Genomic DNA, 17,650 nt, shown 5'->3' with positions numbered 1-17,650 from the left:
GTGGCATCTTCATAGTGTACCAAGCAGATTGTATAATGGCTCTACCTGGTATTGCAGCTTAATGCTATTTAGTTAAATGGGACTGAGCTACCCAAAGGCCATGTGACTGATAGAGATGTCGCAAATTTACTCAAATGTTTGCGAACGTGCGAACCGCCATAGACTTTAATAGACAGGCAAATTTTAAAACCCACAGGGACTCTTTCTGGCCACAATAGTGATGGAAAAGTTGTTTCAAGGGGACTAACACCTGGACTGTGGCATGCCGGAGGGGGATCCATGGCAAAACTCCCATGGATAACCCCAACGCACGTTTCGCGTTAGCTTCTTCAGGGGAAGAAGCTAACGTGAAACGTGCGTTGGGGTTATCCAGTTCACCACTCAGGTATTTTATGTCATAGTTTCATTATGGATGTTTCATCAATCTGATTCATGTACTTGTATTTTGGCACTTTGCACTTTATTTATCCATGTACTGTTTTTGGATATTCATCCGGTCTCATTATTTATGACTTTGCCTGCTATCCTTGATATCTGGCGTTTATTCATTTATACACCATGTTATATTTATATGACTTTACCAGCCTTGATATCTAGATTTACATTTATATATTTATACCTATATGTTCATTATTAGTGGTGTTGGTTTTCTTCCTGTGTGTCCCTCATCCACCATAGTATTGTGTTTTATCTGTATTTTATTACTTCCAGTCTCATGTGGAGACCATAATAAAGATTATATATATATCCATTTCTGTGCTGGCCTCATTCCCCTTTTTTGGTGTTAAATTTGTGACACTGCAGCTTCAGAGTGAATCTAAGATGGATGCTGTCCTTGCTTTTTGATAGGAGGTGGGAGGGTCTGGGAGGGAGGGTCTGCTGCTGATTGGCTGGAATGTGTCTGCTGACTGTGAGGTACAGGGTCAAAGTTTGCTCAATGATGATGTATAGGGGGCGGACCGAACATCGCATATGTTCGCCCGCCGCGGTGAACGCGAACATGCGATGTTCGCCAGGAACTGTTCGCCGGCGAATAGTTCAGGACATGTCTAGTGACTGATGGACGGGACAATAATGGCCAAGGAATAGGCCGCAGTGATTACCCAAGCACCTCGCCCCTTCCAACAGATGATTGGCAGGAGTGCTAGTAGTCAGATCCCCATCAATAAGATATTGGAGACCTGTGCTAAGGATTAAAGAAAAGTGTGGGCTGCACTCTTTGCCATTGTCAGGCTTACAATGCAATTAACCCCTTAAGGATCTTGCCATTTTTATATTTTTTTAATTTTTTTATTGTTTTAATTTTACAACAAAAATAGCGAATAAGCAAGCAAATGGTGACGGACACATAATTGTGTTCCAAGGCATCACCTTACATTCAATATTGTGAAAAATAATAGAGATAATAGAATAAAAAGTTATAAAAATAATAAAAAATAATAAAAATAATAATAATAATAATAATAATAATAGAACAGAAACATGTGGATTTCTGCACAATACAACCAAAATCATTCTATACTGTATGGGTTATGGCACCCAAGTGATTAGATTCACAGAGATAATTTCCTAAAGTCCTGCCAAGGTTTCCACAAAGTGCTGAAGATTCTATAAGAGTGATTTTCCCAAGCAGACATTTCTTCGAACCTGTAAATGGAGTCAATTTTATTAAGCCAATGCTCGATTAGAGGAAGGTCATGGGTCAACCAGTATCTAGGTATCAATAACCGTGCTGCTGACAGTAATTTTTTAAATAATTTAAGTGATATGGGGCAGATAAGATGTGTGTGAGTGCAGGCCTAGGAGAGCAAACTTGGGACAGGGAGGGAGAAGTGTACTACAGATTGAATTGCAGAGTGTGGATCTTGCCATTTTTCACCTTAAAGGGCTTCTGTCACCCCACTAAACTCTTTTTTTTTTTTTGGGTACTTATAATCCCTATACTGCGATATATCCATACATTATGTTATTAATCATTTTCGTTCAGTAGATAATGCAAAAAGCATACTTTTATAATATGCAAATTACCTGTCTACCAGCAAGTAGGGCGGCTACTTGCTGGTAGCAGCCGCAAAAAACCGCCCCCTACTCCTGTTGATTGACAGGGCAAGCAGCGATCTCCTCCTCCGGCTGGCTATGTCTGCATTTCAAAAATCGAGCGCCTGTCTTGATTCGGCGCAGGCACTCTGAGAGAAGGAGGCTCGCCTCCTCAGCACTCCCTCAGTGCGCCTGCGCCGATGACGTCTTCTCTTTCGGTGATGTCATCGGCGCAGGCGCACTGAGGGAGTGCTGAGGAGGCGAGCCTCCTTCTCTCAGAGCACCTGCGCCGAATCAAGACAGGCGCGCGATTTTTGAAATGCAGACATAGCCAGCCGGAGGAGGAGATCGCTGCTGGCCCTGTCAATCAACAGGACGAGGGGGCGGTTTTTTGCGGCTGCTACCAGCAAGTAGCCACCCTACTTGCTGGTAGACAGGTAATTTGCATATTATAAAAGTATGTTTTTTGCATTATCTACTGAACGAAAATGATTAATAACATAATGTATAGATATATCGCAGTATAGGGATTATAAGTGGCCAAAAAAATAAATAAAGAGTTTAGTGGGGTGACAGAAGCCCTTTAAGGACTAAAGGCCATTTTTTGCAAATCTGACATGTCACTTTATGTGGTGATAACTTTAAAACGCTTTTCCTTATCCAAGCCATTCTGAGACGGTTTTCTCCTCACGTATTGTACTTCACGACAGTGGTAAAATTGATTCAAAATATTTCATTTTCATTTATAAAAAAATACCAAATTTACAAAAAAATATGGAAAAATTCGCAATTTTCTAAATTTCTATTGCTCTGCTTTTAAGGGTCCATTCACACGTCCGTATGTGTTTTTCAAATCCGCAAAACACGGACACTGGCAGTGTGCGTTCCACATTTTGCTGACTGTACATCGCCGGCACTCTCTTAGAAAATGCCTTTTCTTGTCCGCAATTGCGGACAAGAATAAGATATGTTCTATTTTTTTGCGGAACAGAAGTGCGGATCCGGAAGTGTGGTACCGCAAATATGGTACGGCAGATGCGGAGAGCACATTCCGGCCCCATTGAAAATGAATAGGTCCGCACCTGTTCCCCTAAATTGTGGAACGGATGCGGACCCATTTTGCGAACGTGTGAATGGACCCTTAAACAGATAGTTATACCTCCTAAAATAGTTATTACTTTACATTTCCCATATGTCTACCTTATGTTTGGATCATTTTGTAAATTACATTTTCTTTTTTTTTTGAAGTCTTAGAATTTTAGAAGCAAATCTTAAAATTTCCAAAACCCAATTTTTAAGGACCAGTTCAGGTCTGAAGTCACTTTGTGAGGCTTACATAATAGAAACCACCCATACATGGCCCAATTTTAGAAACTATACCCCTCAAGGTATTCAAAACTGATTTTACAAACTTTGTTAAACCTTTAGGTGTTCCACAAGAATTAATGGAAAATGGAGATGAAATTTCTGAATTTCACTTTTTGGCCGATTTTCCATTTTAATCCATTTTTTCCAGTAACAAAGCAAGGGTTAACAGCCAAACAAAACCCAATATGTATTACCCTGATTCTGTTGTTTACAGAAACACCCCATATGTGGTCGTAAACTGCTGTACGGGCACACGACAGGGCGCAGAAGGAAAGGTATGCCATATGGTTTTTGGAAGGCAGATTTCACTGGAATAATTTTAAGTTGCTATGTCACATTTGAAGACCCCTTGATGCACCCCTAAAGTAGAAACTCCCCAAAAATTACCCCATTCTGGAAACTACGGGATAAGGTGGCAGTTTTTTGGGCACTATTTTAGAGTACATATGATTTTTCGTTGCTCTATATTACACTTTTTGTGATATGTGGTATTTTTATAGAGAAGGTTGTTACGGACGCGGCGATGCCTAATATGTCTACTTTTTATTTGAGTTTTACACAATAACATCATTTTTTAAACAAAAAAAATCATGTTTTAGTGTCTCCATATTCTGAGAGCCATAGATTTTTTTTTTTTGGGCGATTGTCTTAGTTAGGATCTCACTTTTTGCGGGATGAGATGATGGTTTGATTGGCATGATTTTGGGGTATTACACTTTTTGTAATGTAAGGTGACAAAAAATAGCTTTTCTGACACCGTTTTTTTTTTTTTTTACGGTGTTCATCTGAAGGGTTAGGTCATGCGGTAATTTTATAGAGCAGGTTGTTACAGTTGTTATATCAACTTTTTTTGTTTATTTAAGTTTTACACAATAACATTATTTTTTAAACCAAAAAAATCATGTCTTAGTGTCTCCATATTCTGAGAGCCATAGTTTTTTAATTTTTTGGGCGATTGTCCTAGGTAGGGTGTCATTTTTTGCGAGACGAGATGATGGTTTTATTGGTTTAATTTTGGGGTGCGTATGACTTTTTGATCGCTTGGTATTACACTTTTTGTGATGTAAACAAAAAATTGCTTTTTTTTTTAGCACAGTTTTTATTTTTTTTAAATTTACGGTGTTGACCAGACGGGGTGGATCATGTGATATTTTTATAGAGAAGGTTGTTATGCACGTGGTGATACCTAATATGTCTGTTTTTTTATTTATTTTTTCTATTTTTTACAATTTTATATGTCTTCTTTTATGGGGAAAGGGGCTTTTTTTTTATTGAAACTTACATTTTTTTATTGTTAAAAATACTTTTGTGTTCACTTTTATTATTTTTTATTTTTGTCCCAGTATGGGACTTCAACATTATAGGGTCTGATCCCTGTTTCAATGCAGCACGTACATCTGTATTGTACTGCATTGCCTATCGGTGTATTACACAGTGTAATACACCGATAGTCTGCCTATGAGACCCAGCCTGGGGGCTGGGCCTCATAGGCCTCCATACATGCCAGGCCCCAAGGCCTTGGAATGGCTTGAGGCTGCCATGGCAACCATCGGGTCCCCGCCACTGCAGCACGGGGACCCGATGGCTTAGGAGAGGAAGCGCAAACCTCCCATATGCTGTGGCATATGAGGGGTTAATCCACCGGCATCACCGATGCTGGTGGATGCAACAGGGATCCGGCTGTCAGTAACAGATGGATTCCTGCCGCTGATCGCGGCACCACACATGGGGGGGGGGGGAAGGACCCCAGGACGAGATTGCTCGTCCTTGGGCGCAAAGTACCGGCCATTTAGGACGAGCATTCTCCTCCTGGGTCATTAAGGTGTTAAAGGAATATTTGCCTGCAGACGATTCATCTCACAGAATAGTGCTGCGGTATACTTCCACCACTGATATGTCCACTGAGGAAGGTCCTGTTGGACCAAAACGTCCGGTGAGCTATGATATTTTATGGTGTTTCTTAAATCTATGACCTCTAAGTGGATTGTTTTCTGGACATTAGGGGAGATTTATCAAACTGGAGTAAAGGAAAACTGGCTTAGTTACCCATAGCAACCAATCAGATTCCACCTTTCATTTTCCAAAGGAGCTCTGAAAAATAAAAGGTGGATTCTTATTGGTTGTTATGGGCAACTAAGCCAGTTTTTCTTTACACCAGTTTGATAAATCTCCCACTTTATGTTCTCGCAATCATAATTTAAGGCTATGTACACCTTAGGAGACCATTTTTTTTTATGATAACAAGTTACTCATTTTTGGCTAAAATCATTTTTCAATTGGCCTTTATTAAAAATATTGAGCTGTTCTGTCACAAAGGGTTAACCGTTTTTCTAGCTGTGTGACTGGTACGTTCACTTTCACTTTGTGCTGGTCATCTAATAAACCTTATCTCTAAACTACTAAGAGGGCATAAACACTTATTGTACCACATTCTTATCAGTAAGATAAGAGCTGAGCTATAATGAGCGTTTATAATGTCAGAGAGCAGAGACAAGGAGCCCGTCTGCTTCTGGTCTGATGGAAAAGACAGAAACTCCAAAGGGTGCCATTGATGGCATATTCTAGCAATATGCCATTAATGTAAGAGATAGGCAAACCCCTTTAAGGCCTGGAAATAAAAAAAATATATATATCAAAGTGACAGTAAATTCACAAACTCTTTAACATTAAACTTATTTCTGAGGGCGAGTGATATGATACATTTTCATGTTCAGCCGATTATCTAATGTGTGTGGGGAGCTCCCACTTCTCCCCCAACAAATGATGTTGGGGTGAGCAAGATCAGACAAAATGAATATATTATTTTCAATCAATCCCTTTGTTTTCCCTGGAGATAAGCTGCCACCAGAAGTGTCTGGCAGTGGCTTTCTCCCCTCTCCCCATTAAAAACACATTCATGTTTGGCCAAGCACAGGTCAAGGAAATGACAATAGTTGAAAATTGTGGACAGGGACTGATGCGAATGGTGACTACCTATACACTGCGTGCAGAATTATTAGGCAAATGAGTATTTTGACCACATCATCCTCTTTATGAATGTTGTCTTACTCCAAGCTGTATAGGCTCGGAAGCCAAATACCAATTAAGCATATTAGGTGATGTGCATCTCTGTAATGAGAAGGGGTGTGGTCTAATGACATCAACACCCTATATTAGGTGTGCATAATTATTAGGCAACTTCCTTTCCTTTGGCAAAATGGGTCAAAAGAAGGACTTGACAGGCTCAGAAAAGTCAAAAATAGTGAGATATCTTGCAGAGGGATGCAGCACTCTTAAAATTGCAAAGCTTCTGAAGCGTGATCATTGAACAATCAAGCGTTTCATTCAAAATAGTCAACAGGGTCGCAAGAAGCGTGTGGAAAAACCAAGGCGCAAAATAACTGCCCATGAACTGAGAAAAGTCAAGCGTGCAGCTGCCAAGATGCCACTTGCCACCAGTTTGGCCATATTTCAGAGCTGCAACATCACTGGAGTGCCCAAAAGCACAAGGTGTGCAATACTCAGAGACATAGCAAAGGTAAGAAAGGCTGAAAGACGACCACCACTGAACAAGACACACAAGCTGAAACGTCAAGACTGGGCCAAGAAATATCTCAAGACTGATTTTTCTAAGGTTTTATGGACTGATGAAATGAGAGTGAGTCTTGATGGGCCAGATGGATGGGCCCGTGGCTGGATTGGTAAAGGGCAGAGAGCTCCAGACCGACTCAGACGCCAGCAAGGTGGAGGTGGAGTACTGGTTTGGGCTGGTATCATCAAAGATGAGCTTGTGGGGCCTTTTCGGGTTGAGGATGGAGTCAAGCTCAACTCCCAGTCCTACAGCCAGTTTCTGGAAGACACCTTCTTCAAGCAGTGGTACAGGAAGAAGTCTGCATCCTTCAAGAAAAACATGATTTTCATGCAGGACAATGCTCCATCACACGCGTCCAAGTACTCCACAGCGTGGCTGGCAAGAAAGGGTATAAAAGAAGAAAATCTAATGACATGGCCTCCTTGTTCACCTGATCTGAACCCCATTGAGAACCTGTGGTCCATCATCAAATGTGAGATTTACAAGGAGGGAAAACAGTACACCTCTCTGAACAGTGTCTGGGAGGCTGTGGTTGCTGCTGCACGCAATGTTGATGGTGAACAGATCAAAACACTGACAGAATCCATGGATGGCAGGCTTTTGAGTGTCCTTGCAAAGAAAGGTGGCTATATTGGTCACTGATTTGTTTTTGTTTTGTTTTTGAATGTCAGAAATGTATATTTGTGAATGTTGAGATGTTATATTGGTTTCACTGGTAAAAATAAATAATTGAAATTGGTATATATTTGTTTTTTGTTAAGTTGCCTAATAATTATGCACAGTAATAGTCACCTGCACACACAGATATCCCCCTAAAATAGCTAAAACTAAAAACAAACTAAAAACTACTTCCAAAAATATTCAGCTTTGATATTAATGAGTTTTTTGGGTTCATTGAGAACATGGTTGTTGTTCAATAATAAAATTAATCCTCAAAAATACAACTTGCCTAATAATTCTGCACTCCCTGTATACAGCACTGTGGAATATTCTGGCGCTATAAGTAATGGACATAAATAATAACAAAAAAAAACTAAGGATCACGTATTTAGGGGAAACTGATAAAAAATATTTATCAAGAATGACTCTACTCGAGTCTGATATTGATATATTATGAAGCGTTACTTGGGTGACCTACATGAAGACTTAGCTGATGTACAGAAAGAAGATTTCAGCTAAAGAAATTTAACATTGTTGTATCCAGGAACTTAAAACGGTTGTCTCACTTCAGCAAATTGCATTTATCATGTAGAGAAAGTTAATACAAGCCACTTACAAATGTATTGTCATTATTGATATAGCTTCCTTTGCTGGCTGGATTCATTTTTCCATCACATTATACACTGCTCGTTTCTATGGTTACAGACCACCACGCAATCCATCAGTGGTGGTCGTGCTTGCACAATTTAGGAAAAAACACTACCCTATGTGCGCTACCATGGTCCCAGTGACCAGAGAGGCTGGTGCATTCTCCTATAGTGTAAAAGCACGGCCACCACTGATGGATTGCAGGGTGGTCTGTAACCATGGAAACGAGCAGTGTATAATGTGATGGAAAACTAAATCCATACAGCAAATGAAGCAATATGGACAATCACAATACATCAGTAAGTGCCTTGTATTAACTTTCTCTACATGATAAGTGCCACTTACTGAAGTGAGACAACCCCTTTAATGCTTTTTACTTGTTCAGGAACAGCATAGAGAAGTGCTTTGTAATGAAAATGTGTTGTCTTAATACTTAGAGGATACTCGGCCACATCATAGGCAGAATCCTTTAATTGCCACCACTTGTAGAAATTCATTGATCGCAAATAAATAATTATCCATTAGTACAGAGCACGATGTAGGCATTGTTTAAGGATTATGATTTTGTGTCAGAGGAGGATTTATGATTTGGATGGCATTATATATCTTAATTGTTGAACATCATTAGAACAATCTCAAAAGGTCTTATTAAGTTCATCCTATTCCTGAAATGCAATTTGTGTAAAGATCTCCCTTGGGAACAGTTCTTGCAGAAGAAAGGTTCCCTAATGGATGTAAAGTCTAGTCTTCATGGACTCTCACAATGGAGTTGCCTGAGAGGAGAAGGGCAAAATGTAGCAGCCAGTTCATTTATCATTGTGATACATATGTTAGCTAACATTAGCACTAATATTTGTACTTAAATGCAGAAAATACAGGACTGCAAAGAGATATTTAATCAGGAAACGCTCGTTCATCGAGTGAAACTGTCGTTAGTGCAGGTACCTAAATTATCGTTTTTGGGCAGCAGATCATGCAGTCTAAACAGCAATGAGGACGAGGGATGGCAGTAGCGATCCCTAGTTCTCATACTGTGGAGGTGATCGCTGCATGTAAATGTAGAGCTTCACCTCCACTGAACGAGCAGCCGACTGTTAGGCCCTTTTCACACAGGCGAGTATTCCGCGCGGATGCGATGCGTGAGTTGAACGCATTGCACCCGCACTGAATCCTGACCCATTAATTTCTATGGGGCTGTGCACAAGAGCAGTGATTTTCACGCATCACTTGTGCGTTGTGTGAAAATTGCAGCATGCTCCTCTTTGTGCGTTTTTCACGTAACGCAGGCCCCATAGAAATGAATGGGGTTGCGTGAAAATCGCAAGAATCCGCAAGCAAGTGCAGATGCGGTGCGATTTTCACGCACGGTTGCTAGGTGACGATCGGGATGGGGACTCGATCATTATTATTTCCCCTTATAACATGGTTATAAGGGAAAATAATAGCATTCTGAATACAGAATGCATAGTAAAATAGGGCTGGAGGGGTTAAAAAAAATAAAAAATAATTAAACTCGCCTTAATCCACTTGCTCGCGCAGCCCGGCTTCTCTTCTGTCGTCTTTTTTGCTGTGTGCAGGAAAAGGACCTGTGGTGACGTCACTCCGGTCCTCACATGGTCCGTCACATGATCTTTTACCATGGTGATGGATCATGTGATGGACCATGTGATGACCGGAATGACGTCACCACAGGTCCTTTTCCTGCACACAGCAAAAAAGACGACAGAAGAGATGCCGGGCTGCGCGAGCAAGTGGATTAAGGTGAATTTAATTATTATTATTATTATTTTTTTTTTAACCCCTCCAGCCCTATTTTACTATGCATTCTGTATTCAGAATGCTATCATTTTCCCTTATAACCATGTTATAAGGGAAAATAATACAATCTACAGAACACCGATACCAAGCCCGAACTTCTGTGAAGAAGTTCGGGTTTGGGTACCAAACATGTGCGATTTTTCTCACGCGAGTGCAAAACGCATTACAATGTTTTGCACTCGCGCTGAAAAATTGCGCATGTTCCCGCAACGCACCTGCACCTTTTCCCGCAACGCCCGTGTGAAAGAGGCCTTAGGAAGGACACTTCCTTCCCGACAATCTGCTGCTCATCTGCGTGTGTAAATGTGCCTTTATTAGACAGTCACCAAATTTATCAGGATCATCTGGTACTGGTCCACGGGGAGCGCCAGAGTTGAATGCCGAGAATGGGAACTATTGGCTTCTGTGCCCCGCTGTTTAGCCTCATAGTCTGAGGCCTAAGATGGTCACAAGGTGCAGGATGGGTGTGATGCCGTCATTGCGCCACCAGAGACCCGGCGCAGGAAGTCGCAGTGACATTGGTGACCTCCTGTGAGTATTTTGCTCTTTTGTTTTGTGAACACTACTGAGGGTACTATGGGGGAGGGGTTGATGCATTATTTACTTGGGGGCACTGTATGTAAAGAGGCACTACTTGGGGGGTGGGGCTATATTAAAATAAGCAACTGCTGAGGGGCGCTATATTTAAAGAGGCCACTACTAGGTGACACTATATTTAAAAAGGCCATAAATGGGGGACCTTTATATAATGTGGGCATTATATGCAAAGAGGGCACTACTAGGGGCATTATATATGAAGAGGGCACTACTGGGGACAACTATATATAAAGGGGCAACTCCGGGGAGACATTACATGTGAAGACGGCACTACTGCGGTGCATTATAGGTAAATAGGGCACTACAGGGGGAGCATTATATCTACAGGGGCCAAAATGGGGATGATTACTAAGTAGGGGCATAGAAGAAGGCATTAATACTAAAGAGGTGTATTGAATTATGCAGAAACAAGTTGTAGTCAGCAGAGGTCATTATAGTGGTTTGTGCAGGACTGAGAAAATAAAGAAAGAGAACGACTCCAGCCAGAGGAGACCTCACCTGTAAGTCATTGAGTGGGGCCTAAACGGGACCATTAATTACTGTCTTTTGTTATGTGTGTGATTGACGCTGATGTAGGTGGGGAGCACTGAGGAGCTGAACTACTGCGCCAAACCACAAGAGGAGAGGAATCAAGGGTAAGGGCAGGCTGAGTGGAGCTATACTTATACCCGGGGAAGGCTGAGACTGGTAGGAACATGTATGCAGTGTACATAGGTCGATTTACTACCCTGAGGACTGTCATGTGCCCTGCTTGGTTCAGTCCTGGGAAGTAGCTGCCTGAACGGTAGCATGTTTCGAGTAGACTCACTAAGGGTTGGGTGTGTAAAGTGCCCCTATTTGGAAAGTTGGAGTAAATTGTTGTGTTATGTTACCAGTTTTTGTATGGTAAGTTATAGTAGTTGGTGCAAACCTAACAACGCCTTGCGGTCTTTGAAGTAAATATAGGCATTACTAACGTTAAAAGAGTTGTGCCATGAAACGTATTATAGATTTTTCAAACCAGCACCAGGATCTGAATACTTTTGTAATTGCATGTAATTAAAGGGTTTCTATCACTTCGTATGACATAATTAGCTGTCAGACACTAGCGATCTGCTAGTGTCTGCTCTGGCCAACCATCCTACTATAATCACTTGTGGGGCAGCGGTTTTGCTAAAAAACTAACTTTTATAAATATGCTAATGAGCCTCTAGGTGCTATGTGGGCGTCATTAGCACCTAGAGGCTCCGTCTACCTTCATACACAGCGGCCGCCCAGCACGTCCCTCCAGCCCGCCCATGTCCTCCTCCGTGTGACGCAGCGGCCGAATTCTCGCGCATGCGCCGTCCGCGGCTGTATTCGGCGCATTAGAGATGTCTGAGCTCGGAGCGGTCAGACATTCAATGCGAATACAGCCGCGCATGCGCATTGAATGTCTGACCGCTCCGAGCTCAGACATCTCTAATGCGCCGAATACAGCCGCGCACGGCGCATGCGCGAGAATTCGGCCGCTGCGTCACGCGGAGGAGGACATGGGCGGGCTGGAGGGACGTGCTGGGCGGTGGCTGTGTATGAAGGTAGACGGAGCCTCTAGGTGCTAATGACGCCCACATAGCACCTAGAGGCTCATTAGCATATTTATAAAAGTTAGTTTTTTAGCTAAACCGCTGCCCCACAAGTGATTATAGTAGGATGGTTGGCCAGAGCAGACACTAGCAGATCGCTAGTGTCTGACAGCTAATTATGTCATATGAAGTGATAGAAACCCTTTAAACATTTAGTATAGCCAGTGAGCATTCAATAAAATGTATCTGTATAGCGCCATCTGCTGTTTGTTCTTTTCCTTTTTTTTTGTCCGTCTCACTGAGCTGGTCGAAGCTCAGTTTAAATCTTCAACTGTCACCAGCCATATACTGTATTTTCTGTTAGAAGCTGTGGCAGTTACAGGGAAAGAACCACAGTTGAAAGGACACACTCCCTGAGCTGCCAGCCTGAAGATAATATAGCAATAAGAGCAATGAATGGGGAGATCTCTGGCTGCATGTGAGGTACAGGGCTTGTTCTAGCTTTGTTAGAAACAGATTGTCATGTCCTATACGATGTCTGATTTTCTTTTTTTTACATCAATCATGGCATAACAACTTTAAATTGTGTGTGAAAGACTGTCTCAACTTACTGTTGCCCCTGAAGTTAGTGTGAAGGAGACACTGACCTGTGCTCCATGTGCAGATATCCATAACCTGCAGAGTGTTTCCTAAAGAATGTTCAAGTAATGTTATGGAATGTGCAAATGTACAGCATCACCTTCCATGAACTGCAACCATTATGCATACTGTGCCCCATCAAAGAGACTGTAACTTTAGAGACTTGTGCCTCTGTTTGAAAATGAAAAGTACAATTTTCTGTTCAACTGTTCCAGTCTGCCATCATTTATTTAAACAGAAATCTTTTACCCTCATACCAGCGCTTTCAGGCCCTTAAACGTCACTGTTGGTATCTTGGAGGTATTACATGGGTGCCCTTGAGGTAAAATATTGTTATCACAATGCTACACATCTATCCATATTGTATTTTAGCTCTAATTTACCCTTATGTTATTCATGCTGTGATGTGTTCAGTGTTTTTGAAAATAGAAATGACTACGGCCTGGCTATACTTTTATAATCCTTGGGTTTTACCAGGTTTCTTTATTGTATAGAATTGTACTCTACTTGTGTAATGTGCAAGAACAGCAGTCCGCAAGGGGTCCCTTTAAGATGAGATAAGTGTTTGTTTTTCGTGACGCCAGTTGCAATGAAGCAACAAGGGCACAGGGCCCCTTTTAGTGGTACAGTGGATGGTACCCAGGTTTAGGAATGCCAGAGTGGTGTAGGATGGCCTAAATGTCCCTTAGTGTTTTGTGCACGTGTCACGGTGCTCCTACATGGATACGCTGCAGGTAGGAGCAGACAAAGGGGGTAGTTGATAAAGGGGATGAAGTTGATAACAGCTTGACTTTCAATAAATGTTCCTCCAAATGATTTACAGGATTTGTCTTGGTTTCCAGCAGGCTTTGGCATTAACTGTGGCATGCAAGCTCCTTTCTGCTATGTCTGTTACTCTCTGGCTCTGCTGTGCTAACAGGCTGGCTATGGAACTCAGCTTCTTCTTTAGGCTGTACTTCACTTTGTAATCTGGTCTGTCTCTAGCTCTGTCCAGGTTTCTGAGGCTTCAGGCTTCTGCCTCCATGTCCAGCTGAGCTGAAGGTGCTCCAGTTGGTTCAGACAGGGCACCTGCTGCACACCCTCCCTTGGCAGGGGGCAAACCCAAACTCACTAGAACCTGAACTTCACCCTTCCTGCAGCAAGTGGGACACACCACAGAAGGGGGTGGTAGAATGGAATATAAAGCTCTCTTCTATGTACCTGTAGCTCTGCCATTTATGCTGCCACCTGCTGGTGAACCAGGCACATTACATGTTAACAGTTACATAAGAAGATTATGAATGCGCATTATATGAGACCTGGAAATAAATACATAGGATGACATTAGGTTAACCATAAAAGACAGTAGCGGGGTGCAAAGGTGGTAATGCACCTCTGGGGCATTACAAATGTTCATAGACAGGTATAAAACAGGATTTACAGCAGACATTGCAGTCACGGGAGAAGCCACAAACAACGCTGTAACAATACACAAGCTAGGATTAGTGGTAATCAGCGTGCTGCCAGAAGCCCCAGTATGCCCTGCTGCTCTGCAATGGGTTAGGATTACATGTTTCTTGTAATGATTTATTCAGGTATACAAGGAAACGCGTGCCTTTCCAACGATAGCAATAGTCAGAACTTAGTTACCTCAGAAAGAAGAATCCATAGTGATGCAGCGGAACACAATGCAGCGTCCTTGTATATTAGAGACCTGAAATCTACACTACACTGTTCATTCATATGGGTGAGAAAACTACAGTCACAAAGATTTCCCACCAATCAGGCTGATCTAAAAGGCCCTTTACACGGACTGACAATTCGTCATATAATTGCTAACGAGTGTTCATAGGAACGCTCATTAGCGATTATCTGGCGGTGTAAAAGTGCCGGCGATTAATAGATCATTTGTGCGGACACAAAAATCGTCATTTGCTGGCAAACAGCGAGTCTGTATGGAGACGAGTAATGGCATTAGCGATTGCTCCCCCCTATACTGTGGAGGAGATCGCTTCCTTCCCAACAATCACCTGCTGTATCATCCCATCTAAAGGGACCTTTACAGATATTGAAACTGATCTGAGTAGTCATTGCACACACAGAAATTTAGTAAGATAAGACTCAAACTCTTTAATCCATGTCAATCCTTAGAATTAGGGAGCATTCACACGACCGTGTTGGTTTTACGGTCCGCAAATCACGGATCCGTGTGTTCCGTATGTCTACAGTTATCTTTCCGTTTCCGTTCCGTAAGTCTGTATAATACGGACGTGGTGCTTCCGTGTGTCAACCGTTTTTCACGGTCCGCAAAAAACTTAAATGGGACTGAAATGGGGTTTCCTAGAATGTTTTCAGTCCAGGGGTCCGCAAAAAACGGATGACATACGGATGCATTTCCGTGTGCTATCCGTTTTTTACGGACCCAATGACTTTCTATGGGGCCACGGACCGCAATTTGCGGCCAAGTATAGGACATATTCTAAAATAAAAGGAAAGGACACACGGAACGGACAGCACACGGATGACAATGAAAGGCATTCTGCAATTTTTGCGGACCCATAGAAATGAATGGGTCCGTGCATTGTCCGCAAAAATTGCGGAATGGACACGGAAGAAAAACACGGTCGTGTGAATGCTCCTTAAGAAAGGGACTAGAATGCTAGTCCTTGCACAATGGGGCACTCAGCCACCTGCTATATAGGGAACTACAGTAAAGTATCATTCAACCCCTTTATGAAGAGTGGTTTAGACGCCATCTGTCAGCAGATTTGTACCTATGACACTGGCTGACCTGTTACATGTGCGCTTGGCAGCTGAAGACATCTGTGTTGGTCCCATGTTCATATGTGCCCGCAGTGCTGAGAAAAATGAAGTTTTAATATATGCAAATGAGCCTGTAGGTGCAATGAGAGCGTTGCCATTACACCCAGAGGCCCTCTCCACTTTGACAGGATCAGGCAGTGAAAACATAATCAAACCTGGCCCTGTCAATCAAAGTGAAGAGGGTCCGGCAGTTGCAGAGAGAGCAGAGCCTCTAGGTGTAATGGCAATGCTGTTGCTCCTAAAGGCTCATTTGCATATAAAACCTCCTTTTTCTCAGCAATGCGGGCACATATGAACATGGCACCAACACAGATGCCTTCAGCTGCCAAGTGCACATGTAACAGGTCAGTCAGTGTCAGAGGTACAAATCTGCTGACAGATGCCCTTTAACACAAATTGTGTTTTGTAAATCTTTAAATACATTTTGATTGTTTTGTTTTATGTTCTATGCAGTTTATAATTATCCTGAAGATGAGACATAAACCTCATTATGCTGCCTGATGAAAAAAATTGCATTATTTTTTTACTGATAAGTGGATAATTTTTTTAATTATTCTGCTTTTTACATTCTTATACAGTTTAAATAACACGTTTCCTTTTGAGTCAAAATATTTATCCTAAATAGAAATGTAAAGCTAATATAGGACATTCCTTTCTGCTGTAGTTATATAGTGACTGACTGCATTGTTATACAAGAATAGGAGCAGGCTTGTCTGGGACTTACTCACCATCCATGGTCACTGGGACTTACTAACCTCATATATAAATAACAGCATTTGATCCTTTTTTTCTCTCAGGATCATGAAGACACATAGTAGGAATCATAGATCACAAGTTACTCTTGTACCATATTTATGAATCTTTTGTCCGGCAGTTCTCAGATTGCTCTAATTTATGAAGCACTTACTACATTTTGGGACATCTCACCCCCAGTCACCCTAGCAGAATATCATAAATATGACCGTGATACTTATTTATGCCTATAGTGAGCATGCTTCAAACACTATTACCAAGTTTGCATCAAAACCTGCAATAATCTAGTACGGTTAGCACATGTCTAGCAAACTGTGCAGTATTCTTACAGGCAAAAGTCAGTCTGCACAAATCCAAAAAGTTCTCCTATAAGCAGAGTGACATTAAACCAAATGATGCACTTGAACAGCTATGGTACGGTATTTCACTGTAAACTCTGCCCTTGAGATCACAAGTGCATATGGACGTGTCTACATTATATAAATTACTGTAGTTCGTATCAACCTTTAACCACCAAAGATTAGAGAGCAGCTTGACAAAGCATCATTCGCCACACTTCTTCTTTACTCATTATACCTATATAAACCTAAGACTAACACAAAGTATAAAGTTTATCTACCTGTAGATCATTCCAGTTTCCGCCTTGACTGTTTCCTTCAGGGACAGCCCATGTACATTGGCAAACCTCTCTAGGTACTTCTGCTCCATGCTCGCATTGAGGGTCATTGCCAAGCATCGTAGTGGAAGGCAAGTTTTGGAGACGGCATTTGGCTTTTTTGCCTTTGCAGTTTCATTACCTTTCTGCCCTGCTATTTTAGGGTTTGGGATATCAGCGTAGCTTGCCTTGTATAGATGCATTTTCCTTGTGAGGCCTCTATTTAAGAGTTTGCACTTGTCTTTTATGCTTGTTTTCTTGCATAGAAGCAAAGAGTGTTGTGCCTTGATTTGCCTCTAACAGATCTAAATGTAGGGAAGCAAAACTCCTATGATAAATATCATGGGGATATGCTGCTATCTGTGTTTCCCAGTGGAGCTGGTTGTCACTGTTACATTTTTATTGAAGCTATCATGGTGTGGACCTCAGCCAGTTAGAACTTATTTCCTATGTTCAGATTATCCCTAGTCTAGTTTTGACAATGGGGATAAGGTTGATCCCCTCAGGGCATGCTGGTTTTCCCACGTCCTTATATTTAGGTAAAGCACAAACATTTTT

The 17,650-nt window shown here is 41.8% G+C and overlaps 1 protein-coding gene across 1 annotated transcript in view; it reads right to left on the bottom strand.

The window, feature by feature from the left end:
- KCNAB1 (potassium voltage-gated channel subfamily A member regulatory beta subunit 1) overlaps positions 1 to 17,406 on the bottom strand; it is a 393,898-nt gene extending 376,492 nt beyond the window's left edge. Inside the window, exon 1 of the mRNA XM_040428136.1 lies at positions 17,057 to 17,406. Within this exon, the coding sequence (XP_040284070.1) occupies positions 17,057 to 17,295 (239 nt within the window). The 5' untranslated portion in view covers positions 17,296 to 17,406. The remainder of the gene's footprint in view (positions 1 to 17,056) is intronic.
- Between the last annotated feature and the right edge of the window lie 244 nt (positions 17,407 to 17,650).

The sequence above is a fragment of the Bufo bufo genome, chromosome 4 (assembly GCF_905171765.1).
Source record: "Bufo bufo chromosome 4, aBufBuf1.1, whole genome shotgun sequence".
In the NCBI taxonomy this organism is placed as follows: Eukaryota; Metazoa; Chordata; class Amphibia; order Anura; family Bufonidae; genus Bufo; species Bufo bufo.
This window is presented reverse-complemented; position numbering and strand designations above follow the sequence as displayed.